General features: G+C 55.3%; 1 protein-coding gene and 2 long non-coding RNA genes across 5 annotated transcripts in view; all 3 read right to left on the reverse strand.

Annotated features, from left to right (window-relative positions):
- Positions 1-12,501, reverse strand: part of apba2b (amyloid beta (A4) precursor protein-binding, family A, member 2b) — an 83,676-nt gene that overhangs the window by 36,427 nt on the left and 34,748 nt on the right. For all 3 annotated transcript variants that reach the window (XM_038784093.1, XM_038784091.1, XM_038784092.1), the window contains exons 2-3: positions 7,897-8,849; positions 4,995-5,075 (exon numbers count right to left, since the gene is read on the reverse strand). In XM_038784093.1, coding sequence (XP_038640021.1) covers positions 4,995-5,075; positions 7,897-8,787 — 972 coding nt within the window. In that variant the 5' untranslated portion in view covers positions 8,788-8,849. The remainder of the gene's footprint in view (positions 1-4,994; positions 5,076-7,896; positions 8,850-12,501) is intronic.
- LOC119956747 lies at positions 3,312-3,966 on the reverse strand. The gene is made up of 3 exons (XR_005458671.1): positions 3,638-3,966; positions 3,366-3,445; positions 3,312-3,329 (listed from the first exon to the last, which is right to left on the reverse strand). It is a non-coding gene; the product is annotated as an uncharacterized LOC119956747 (long non-coding RNA).
- On the reverse strand, positions 4,005-4,622 carry LOC119956746. The gene is made up of 3 exons (XR_005458670.1): positions 4,601-4,622; positions 4,277-4,484; positions 4,005-4,150 (listed from the first exon to the last, which is right to left on the reverse strand). It is a non-coding gene; the product is annotated as an uncharacterized LOC119956746 (long non-coding RNA).

Below are 12,501 nucleotides of genomic sequence, written 5' to 3' on the forward strand. Positions count from 1 at the left end.
CTAGCCAGCTGTTAGCTGTCTGTCCCACACTAACTAACCAGCTGTTAGCAGCTGTCAGTCCCACACTAACTAGCCAGCTGTTAGCAGCTGTCCTGTCCCACACTAACTAGCCAGCTGTTAGCAGCTGTCTGTCCCACACTAACTAGCCAGCTGTTAGCAGCTGTCAGTCCCACACTAACTAGCCAGCTGTTAGCAGCTGTCAGTCCCACACTAACTAGCCAGCTGTTAGCAGCTGTCAGTCCCACACTAACTAGCCAGCTGTTAGCAGCTGTCAGTCCCACACTAACTAGCCAGCTGTTAGCTGTCAGTCCCACACTAACTAGCCAGCTGTTAGCAGCTGTCAGTCCCACACTAACTAGCCAGCTGTTAGCAGCTGTCAGTCCCACACTAACTAGCCAGCTGTTAGCAGCTGTCCTGTCCCACACTAACTAACCAGATGTTAGCAGCTGTCAGTCCCACACTAACTAACCAGATGTTAGCAGCTGTCAGTCCCACACTAACTAGCCAGCTGTTAGCAGCTGTCAGTCCCACACTAACTAGCCAGCTGTTAGCAGCTGTCAGTCCCACACTAACTAGCCAGCTGTTAGCAGCTGTCAGTCCCACACTAACTAGCCAGCTGTTAGCAGCTGTCAGTCCCACACTAACTAACCAGATGTTAGCAGCTGTCCTGTCCCACACTAACTAGCCAGCTGTTAGCAGCTGTCAGTCCCACACTAACTAACCAGCTGTTAGCAGCTGTCAGTCCCACACTAACTAGCCAGCTGTTAGCAGCTGTCAGTCCCACACTAACTAGCCAGCTGTTAGCAGCTGTCCTGTCCCACACTAACTAACCAGCTGTTAGCAGCTGTCCTGTCCCACACTAACTAACCAGCTGTTAGCAGCTGTCCTGTCCCACACTAACTAACCAGCAACCAGCTGCATCTCAATGAACCGCACAGCCGGCACAGCTGGACTGTAAATTGAGCCAGCACGATGGGGTGAGTAAACAACTGGAGCCGATTAACTAACCATCTAGTCAGTTAGACAGAGTGATGGTCAGATAGATGAACAGATACATGCACCGGTACCTGCGCTGACCGGTACCTGCGCTGGCCGGCCGGTACCTGCGCTGGCCGGCCGGTACCTGCGCTGGCCGGCCGGTACCTGCGCTGGCCGGCCGGTACCTGCGCTGGCCGGCCGGTACCTGCGCTGGCCGGCCGGTACCTGCGCTGGCCGGCCGGTACCTGCGCTGGCCGGCCGGTACCTGCGCTGGCCGGCCGGTACCTGCGCTGACCGGTACCTGCGCTGACCGACCGGTACCTGCGCTGACCGACCGGTACCTGCGCTGACCGACCGGTACCTGCGTTGACCGACCGGTACCTGCGCTGACCGACCGGTACCTGCGCTGACCGACCGGTACCTGCGCTGACTGACCGGTACCTGCGCTGACCGGTACCTGCGCTGACTGACCGGTACTTGCGCTGACCGGTACCTGCGCTGACCGGCCGGTACCTGCGCCGGCCGGTACCTGCGCTGACTGGCCGGTACCTGCGCCGGCCGGTACCTGCGCTGACTGGCCGGTACCTGCGCTGGCCGGCCGGTACCTGCGCTGACCGGTACCTACGCTGACCGGTACCTGCGCTGACCGGTACCTACGCTGACCGGTACCTGCGCTGACCGGTACCTGCGCTGACCGACCGGTACCTGCGCCGACCGGTACCTGCGCTGACCGACCGGTACCTACACTGACCGGTACCTACACTGACCGGAACCTGCGCTGACCGGTACCTACGCTGACCGGTACCCACACTGACCGGTACCTACACTGACCGGTACCTACACTGACCGGTACCTGCGCTGACCGACCGGTACCTGCGCTGACCGGTACCTACACTGACCGGTACCTACACTGACCGGTACCCGCACTGACCGGTACCTACACTGACCGGTACCTACGCTGACCGGTACCTACACTGACCGGTACCTACACTGACCGGTACCTGCACTGACCGTACCTACACTGACCGGTACCTGACACTTGACCGGTACCTACACTGACCGTACCTGCGCTGACCGGAGCCTACACTGACCGGTACCTACACTGTACCGGTACCTGCGCTGACCGGTACCCTAACGCTGACCGGTACCTACGCTGACCGGTACCTACGCTGACCGGTACCCTGCGCTGACCGGGGACCTGCGCTGAACCGTTACCTACGCTGACCGGCTACCTACCGGTACCGCTGACCGGTAGCCTACGCTGACCGGTACCTACAGCTGACGCGTACCTACGCTGACCGTACCTACCTGACCGTTGACTGCGCTGATGTACCATACGCTGTACCGGTAGCCTGCGCTGGACCTGGTACCTACAGCTGACGCCGTTACCATGCGCTGACCGGATACCTACAGGCTGACCGTAGCATGCGCTGACGCGGTACCTCCTGACCGTACCGCGCTGACACGGTACCTGCGCTGACCGGTACCTACGCTGACCGGTACCTACACTGACCGTTACCTACACTGACCGGTACCTACACTGACCGGTACCTACACTGACCGGTACCTACACCGACCGGTACCTACACCGACCGGTACCTACACCGACCGGTACCTACGCTGACCGGTACCTACACTGACCGGTACCTGCGCTGACCGGTACCTACACTGACCGGTACCTACACTGACCGGTACCTACACTGACCGGTACCTGCACTGACCGGTACCTACACTGACCGGTACCTACACTGACCGGTACCTACACTGACCGGTACCTACACTGACCGGTACCTACACTGACCGGTACCTACACTGACCGGTACCTACACTGACCGGTACCTACACTGACCGGTACCTACGCTGACCGGTACCTACGCTGACCGGTACCTACACTGACCGGTACCTACACTGACCGGTACCTACGCGGACCGGTACCTACACTGACCGGTACCTGCGCTGACCGGTACCTACACTGACCGGTACCTGCACTGACCGGTACCTACACTGACTGACCGGTACCTACACTGACCGGTACCTACACTGACTGACCGGTACCTGCACTGACCGGTACCTACACTGACTGACCGGTACCTACACTGACCGGTACCTACACTGACCGGTACCTACACTGACCGGTACCTACACTGACCGGTACCTACGCTGACCGGTACCTACGCTGACCGGTACCTACACTGACCGGTACCTACACTGACCGGTACCTACACTGACCGGTACCTACGCTGACCGGTACCTACGCTGACCGGTACCTACACTGACCGGTACCTACACTGACCGGTACCTACACTGACCGGTACCTACACTGACTGACCGGTACCTACGCTGACCGGTACCTGCACTGACCGGTACCTACACTGACTGACCGGTACCTACACTGACCGGTACCTACACTGACCGGTACCTACACTGACCGGTACCTACACTGACCGGTACCTACGCTGACCGGTACCTACACTGACCGGTACCTACACTGACTGACCGGTACCTACACTGACCGGTACCTACACTGACTGACCGGTACCTACACTGACCGGTACCTACACTGACCGGTACCTACACTGACTGACCGGTACCTACGCTGACCGGAACCTACACTGACCGGTACCTGCACTGACCGGTACCTACACTGACTGACCGGTACCTACACTGACCGGTACCTACACTGACCGGTACCTACACTGACCGGTACCTACACTGACCGGTACCTACACTGACCGGTACCTACACTGACCGGTACCTACACTGACCGGTACCTACACTGACTGACCGGTACCTGCGCTGACCGGTACCTACACTGACCGGTACCTACACTGACCGGTACCTACACTGACCGGTACCTACACTGACCGGTACCTACACTGACCGGTACCTACACTGACCGGTACCTACGCTGACCGGTACCTACACTGACCGGTACCTACGCTGACCGGTACCTACACTGACCGGTACCTACACTGACCGGTACCTACACTGACCCGGTACCTACACGACCTGAACGGTACCTACGCTGACCGGTACCTACACTGACCGGTACCTACACTGACCGGTACCTACACTGACTGACCGGTACCTACACTGACCGGTACCTACGCTGACCGGTACCTATGCTGACCGGTACCTACACTGACCGGTACCTGCGCTGACTGACCGGTACCTACACTGACCGGTACCTACACTGACCGGTACCTACGCTGACCGGTACCCACACTGACGGTACCTACACTGAACGGTACCTACACTGACCGGTACCTACACTGACCGTACCTACGCTGACCGGTACCTACGCTGACCGGTACCTACACTGACCGGTACCTACACTGACCGGTACCTACACTGACCGGTACCTACACTGACCGGTACCTACACTGACCGGTACCTACACTGACCGGTACCTACACTGACCGGTACCTACACTGACCGGTACCTACGCTGACCGGTACCTACACTGACCGGTACCTACACTGACCGGTACCTGCGCTGACCGGTACCTGCGCTGACCGGCCGGTACCTACACTGACCGGTACCTACACTGACCGGTACCTACACTGACCGGTACCTACACTGACCGGTACCTACACTGACCGGTACCCGCACTGACCGGTACCTACACTGACCGGTACCTACACTGAGTCTCCCTCGGATGCAGGCACTGGGCACCAGAGGCTGACCGGGCAGGTTGCCAATCTTCCCGTGTTAATGAAGGTGACGAGTGCCCGAAGGGCGGCCACACCCTGTCATTGATGCACATTCCATTTGGAGTCACTGAACAGCGATCAGCACAAGTCCAGGATGATTCCTTTTCCTGCCTCTCTGTGGGCATTCCGATCGGAGCTCCAGTCCTCCCCCAACAGATTCCCGCTGTCTCTGTCGACACGGTGAACCTCTAACGGGACCTTCCTGGGCTGCCTGCTCAGTACCACACTCGGTGCTTAATTCTCCCACTGAGCCACAAACATTTCCTTAAAGGATAACGATCACAGTAAAGAAGCTGAACTTACCTCAGAAAGATAGTTATTGTTAACTGGGCCATTGAGGTCGGAGCGCTGCTGTTTCCGCGACTGCTCGATGTCAGGGGTTTCCTATGAGCAACAAAAAAACTCTTTGCAACTTCCATTTATCCCCATCCTCCCGATCTGACCTTCCATCAGTCTGTGCTCTCCCTTCTCAGTCAACACCTAGCAATAATCTCTCTGTATCTTTTTATTCAAACATTAGCCAAACAGGGGCTGGTTTAGCACTGGGCAAAATCGCTGGCTTTTAAAGCAGACCAAGGCAGGCCAGCAGCACGGTACAATTCCCTTACCAGCCTCCCCGAACAGGGGCTGGAATGTGGCGACTAGGGGCTTTTCACAGTAACTTCATTTGAAGCCTACTTGTGACAATAAGTGACTTTCATTTCATTTCATTTCATTTCACACTCTCGCTCTATTCGTTCATCCACACATCCATCTAACCAGCTATTTGTCATGTATCTATGTGACCATACATCCATCCAGATATTTAGGTTCAGGCTAAAGCTCCCTCTACACCATCCCCATCAAACACTCCCAGGACAGGTACAGCACGGGGTTAGAAACAGAGTAAAGCTCCCTCTACACTGTCCCCATCAAACACTCCCAGGACAGGTACAGCACGGGGTTAGATACAGAGTAAAGCTCCCTCTACACCATCCCCATCAAACACTCCCAGGACAGGTACAGCACGGGGTTAGATACAGAGTAAAGCTCCCTCTACATTGTCCCCATCAAACACTCCCAGGACAGGTACAGCACGGGGTTAGATACAGAGTAAAGCTCCCTCTACACTGTCCCCATCAAACACTCCCAGGACAGGTACAGCACGGGGTTAGATACAGAGTAAAGCTCCCTCTACACTGTCCCCATCAAACACTCCCAGGACAGGTACAGCACGGGGTTAGATACAGAGTAAAGCTCCCTCTACATTGTCCCCATCAAACACTCCCAGGACAGGTACAGCACGGGGTTAGATACAGAGTAAAGCTCCCTCTACACCATCCCCATCAAACACTCCCAGGACAGGTACAGCACGGGGTTAGATACAGAGTAAAGCTCCCTCTACATTGTCCCCATCAAACACTCCCAGGACAGGTACAGCACGGGGTTAGATACAGAGTAAAGCTCCCTCTACACTGTCCCCATTAAACGCCGAGGGCAGAGGGGAGCCGAGGGCAGAGGGGAGCCGAGGGCAGAGGGGAGCCGAGGGCAGAGGCGAGCCGAGGGCAGAGGCGAGCCGAGGGCAGAGGGGAGCCGAGGGCAGAGGCGAGCCGAGGGCAGAGGCGAGCCGAGGGCAGAGGGGAGCCGAGGGCAGAGGGGAGCCGAGGGCAGAGGCGAGCCGAGGGCAGAGGCGAGCCGAGGGCAGAGGCGAGCCGAGGGCAGAGGCGAGCCGAGGGCAGAGGGGAGCCGAGGGCAGAGGGGAGCCGAGGGCAGAGGCGAGCCGAGGGCAGAGGCGAGCCGAGGGCAGAGGGGAGCCGAGGGCAGAGGCGAGCCGAGGGCAGAGGCGAGCCGAGGGCAGAGGGGAGCGTAGGGCAGAGGGGAGCCGAGGGCAGAGGGGGGCTGAGGGCAGAGGGGAGCCGAGGGCAAAGGGACCAGCAGGGGAACATCTCCACATTCTATTAAAGGATACTTTCCAAACGCTGCTTAGAGAGCCTCTGGGAGCAGCCATTTGACATGAATGGGAAGAGTGAAACATGGGAATGGTATTCACTGCTGATACGGAAGGGAATAGTGATTGAAATAACAGCAATTGACCGAGGATTTGAACACATTCACCTGGACCCGGAGAGATAGAGTTACAGAGGGAGCGTCACATTATCTCCATTTAAATATCTGGAATCAAAGGGCAACCCAGTCGTATTTACTTCCAGTCAAAACGTTACAGAATACTGAAACCAGTATGGGCAGCACGGTAGCATAGTGGTTAGCACTGTTGCTTCACAGCTCCAGGGTCCCAGGTTCGATTCCGGCTTGGGTCACTGTCTGTGACGAGTCTGCACGTTCTCCCCGTGTGTGTGTGGGTTTCCTCCGGGTGCTCCGGTTTCCTCCCACAGTCCAAAGATGTGCGGGTTAGATGGATTGGCCAGGCTAAACTGCCCTTAGTGTCCAAAATTGCCCTTAGTGTTGGGTGAGGTTATTGGGTTATGGGGATAGGGTGGAGGTGTTGACCTTGGGTAGGGTGCTCTTTCCAAGAGCCGGTGCAGACTTGATAGGCCGAATGGCCTCCTTCTGCACTGTAAATTCTATGTAATCTATGTAATACGGGATGAATGTTTAAAGTATTAATTATGTTCTCAATTTTATAAATGTTACAGATATATTAAATACCTATCTTTATTTCAAAAAGCTATTAGTACCACCGATTTGTTAAACTGTTCACTCTCTGTACGAGCTCCATCTTAATATATTAAAGAACTTACATCATTTTATATCTGCCATAATAATTATAAACAGACACAAAAAAGTTCACTTGTTCATTTAAATACATCACTGGTGGAATTGGGTCATCACGGACAGGATAAATTTGGTTTCCAGCTTGGTTATGCCCTGACCTCTGAGTCCCACAACACAGAGAGAGAACCCAGTAATCCATTCCTCATTACTGCTGCCTTAACAGAGCCTGAGAAATTCATCAGCCAGGATTTCTGCTCCTGATCCCTATTCAACATTCCCTGCAGTGTGTGTGGACATGGAGTAAAGTGTAGGATCCCACTTTCCACAGTTGAATAGCCTGCCAACACTATCCATTCATACTGGGAGAGATACTGGAATGTAAAGGGCAAAGGGCAGCCGCTCAGGAATTCCAGAATAAATCAGGACATTCAGGAGAGGAAGGGGAGAAATGATTTTTAGCTGGTGGAGAAGTGTTGGTTGTGGTGATGTGTACCTGTCCAGAGTTCCATTGTTTGCGTTCCTCAGAGCTTCTCAGCCCAGGCTTCTCAGTGAAGGGAGCCTCGCCACTTTTCCCATCGCTGGCTGTTGCCTGGCAGAGTCGGGGCCGACCCTCCCCTCTCCCGTGACAGCCGGCCTGGTTTCTGTCTAACTTCCCCTTCACCGACTCCTCCAGATTCTGCTCTCCAACACTGTTCAAGCTGCTGACACTCATACTCATTTTGATTTCAGCTACGATCTGATCAATGTCCTCCTCTGCATCCTCTGCGTCCACTTCAAATTTGCTGCATTGGTGCCAGGATGCCTGAGGGGACTGAGGGGACTGAGTGACGTGCTTGGAGGGGGAATATTCCCGGGGAGTTCCTTCATTGTTGCCAATCCCTTCACTGCCCATTTCAGCATGAGCTACAGTACTGTCCGATTCCTCAAGCTGACCATCCCCCTCACAACCATGGTCTTCAGACTCTTCAGTCATCGGTTGGGAGTGCCCGTTAGATTCTGCCCAGGCTTCCTCTACAGCTTCCTGGCAGTCATCAGCTGCTTCTGCAGATATATCCTGAGTTCTGTAGTCCTCTCCGATGCACCCTATGTCATCCAGATAACTGTCTTCCTCAGGACAGTATCTAATATAATAAGTCACACCTTCCTCCTCCTCAGGCAGACCTTCATCGTAATCTTCCTCTTCCTCAGACGTATTGTTTACGTAGTCAGAGCTGGAGTCAGCATCTCCTGGGTTCTCACAGGGATTGACATCCAAAACAATGGCAGAGGATTCCTTCCCATCCTCCTGCCAATCTTCAGAGGGCTGATGTTTTGGTTCCTCCTGGCAGTGAGGGGGAGTGGAAGAAGGGGCCACCCCGGGCTCCACCGAGCTGCTTGCCATCATCACCAGCTCCAGCTGGTTAGAATCGCTGTCCCGTCACATTCCAGTCCTGCTTCAGAGTTAACCTGCGGTACAGAGAAAGGTATCAGTGCAGAATATCAACAAATACTCCAACTCTTTCACATCATAAAACTTACAGGAAATCGAGATGGACCTGGAACAGAATCACCATCAGGAACTTTCTAAGAGACCATTCCGTGACATTCCTCAAGACAGAATGCTCAATATCAAAGGTTCCACTGCCAGCTTTCAGGGAGGGCACATAATCCCTCTTCTCAGCAACCAGACTAACGCCTCCTTTGCAGGAATCCATTTTATTGTTTTGTCTGCATCAGGCATTGACTCTCACTGAGGTATGAGTCTCACACACACTGACTCTCACTGGGGTACGGGTCCCACACACACTGACTCTCACTGGGGTACGGGTCCCACACACACTGACTCTCACTGGGGTAAGGGTCTCACACACACTGACTCTCACTGGGGTACGGGTCCCACACACACTGACTCTCACTGGGGTACGGGTCCCACACACACTGACTCTCACTGGGGTCCCACACACACTGACTCTCACTGGGGTACGGGTCCCACACAGACTGACTCTCACTGGGGTACGGGTCCCACACACACTGACTCTCACTGGGGTCCCACACACACTGACTCTCACTGGGGTACGGGTCCCACACACACTGACTCTCACTGGGGTACGGGTCCCACACACACTGACTCTCACTGGGGTACGGGTCCCACACACACTGACTCTCACTGGGGTACGGATCCCACACACACTGACTCTCACTGGGGTACGGGTCCCACACACACTGACTCTCACTGGGGTACGGGCCCCACACACACTGACTCTCACTGGGGTACAGACCCACACACACTGACTCTCACTGGGGTACGGGTCCCACACACACTGACTCTCACTGGGGTACGGGTCCCACACACACTGACTCTCACTGGGGTACGGGTCCCACACACACTGACTCTCACTGGGGTACGGGTCCCACACACACTGACTCTCACTGGGGTACGGGTCCCACACACAGTGACTCTCACTGGGGTACGGGTCCCACACACACTGACTCTCACTGGGGTACGGATCCCACACACACTGACTCTCACTGGGGTACGGATCCCACACACTGACTCTCACTGGGGTACGTGTTCCACACACACTGACTCTCACTGGGGTACCACACACACTGACTCTCACTGGGGTACGGGTCCCACACACACTGACTCTCACTGGGGTACGGGTCCCACACACACTGACTCTCACTGGGGTACGGGTCCCACACACACTGACTCTCACTGGGGTACGGGTCCCACACACACTGACTCTCACTGGGATACGGGTCCCACACACACTGACTCTCACTGGGGTACGGGTCCCACACACACTGACTCTCACTGGGGTACGGGTTTCACACACACTGACTCTCACTGGGGTACGGGTCCCACACACACTGACTCTCACTGGGGTACGGGTTTCACACACACTGACTCTCACTGGGGTACGGGTTTCACACACACTGACTCTCACTGGGGTACGGGTCCCACACACACTGACTCTCACTGGGGTACGGGTTTCACACACACTGACTCTCACTGTGGTACGCGTTTCACACACACTGACACTCACTGGGGTACAGGTCCCACACACACTGACTCTCACTGGGGTACGGGTCCCACACACACTGACTCTCACTGGGGTACGGGTCCCACACACACTGACTCTCACTGGGGTACGGGTTTCACACACACTGACACTCACTGGGGTACGGGTCCCACACACACTGACTCTCACTGGGGTACGGGTTTCACACACACTGACTCTCACTGGGGTACAGACCCACACACACTGACTCTCACTGGGGTACGGGTCCCACACACACTGACTCGCACTGGGGTACGGGTCCCACACACACTGACTCTCACTGGGGTACGGGTCCCACACACACTGACTCTCACTGGGGTCCCACACACACTGACTCTCACTGGGGTACGCGTTTCACACACACTGACACTCACTGGGGTACGGGTCCCACACACACTGACTCTCACTGGGGTACGGGTCCCACACACACTGACTCTCACTGGGGTACGGGTCCCACACACACTGACTCTCACTGGGGTACGGGTCCCACACACACTGACTCTCACTGGGGTACGGGTCCCACACACACTGACTCTCACTGGGGTACTGGTCCCACACACACTGACTCTCACTGGGGTCCCACACACACTGACTCTCACTGGGGTACTGGTCCCACACACACTGACTCTCACTGGGGTACGGGTTTCACACACACTGACACTCACTGGGGTACGGGTCCCACACACACTGACTCTCACTGGGGTACGGGTCCCACACACACTGACTCTCACTGGGGTACGGGTCCCACACACACTGACTCTCACTGGGGTACGGGTTTCACACACACTGACTCTCACTGGGGTAGGGGTCCCACACACACTGACTCTCACTGGGGTAGGGGTCCCACACACACTGACTCTCACTGGGGTACGGGTCCCACACACACTGACTCTCACTGGGGTACGGGTCCCACACACACTGACTCTCACTGGGGTACGGGTTTCACACACACTGACTCTAACCCTAATCCTAGCCAGAATTGACATGACCCTTTAATGAAGTCTCCAACTGAAGTTGTGCTTTTTTTGAAACTTCTCCTCTCAGTTGCTATGACGGGGATTCTGTTCCATGCAAACTCTATGGCTGGTTTGTGGATGAGCTGCAAAACAATGGAGGGATTCCCCGGCCGTGTCTGCCCAGCGACTGGAGAATCCCGCCTGCCCGAGGTCACTGGACGTCTCTGTTGTCCGCGGCTTGCCCGTGGCGTTGTTACGGCGGGGCGGGGCGGACACAACCAGCCCAATAGGTCCCTTCACCATTTGTCTTATTGGCAGGTTACACTTCCAGTTGTAGTTATCCTATAGAAGCTACTCAGGTCACCCAGATTCTGTTAGTCAGACCAATACCCTGGGTCCCTTTTTATAAAAGCTTTAATGGGATGTATGTTTGTGGCAAGGCCAGCATTTATTGCCCACCAGAACGGCTGCCAGCTGTGTTGTCGGTACACACTATCCTTCCTTCCTAAAGTGTGGTAACCAGAACTGGACACAATGCTCCAGTTGTTGCCAAATTTGTTTTAAGAAGGTTCAGCATAACTTCCCAGCATTTGTACTTAATACGCCTGTTTATGAAACCCCAAATTCCATATTTGCAAATTACTTTTTCAATAGGTTTTTGATCACCTGCAAAGATCAATGCAGGTGAACCCTTAATTACTACACACCCGCACATTCTTTAAAACTATGCCAGGCTGGTACAGTGGTTAGCTCGGGCAACACGGTGGCACAGTAGTTAGCACTGCTGCCTCACAGCGCCAGGGACCAGAGTTCATTTCCGATCTCGGGTGACTGAGTGGAGTTTGCACTTTCTCCCCGTGTCTGCATGGGTTTCCTCTGGGTGCTCCAGTTTCTTACCACAGCCCAAAGATGTGGGGTGGCAGGGGGAGTGGGCCTAGGTAGGGAGCATCGGTGCTGACCCAATGGACCCAAGGCCTCATTCTGCACGGTAGGGATTCTGCAATTTAATCATTTTCCAAACCTCTGGCACCTCCACAAGAAATTGGAAGATTACGGCAAGTTCTTCAGCCATCTCCACCACAACATCCTTCAGCAACC

This window comes from Scyliorhinus canicula, chromosome 24, assembly GCF_902713615.1.
Source record: "Scyliorhinus canicula chromosome 24, sScyCan1.1, whole genome shotgun sequence".
Classification (NCBI taxonomy): Eukaryota; Metazoa; Chordata; class Chondrichthyes; order Carcharhiniformes; family Scyliorhinidae; genus Scyliorhinus; species Scyliorhinus canicula.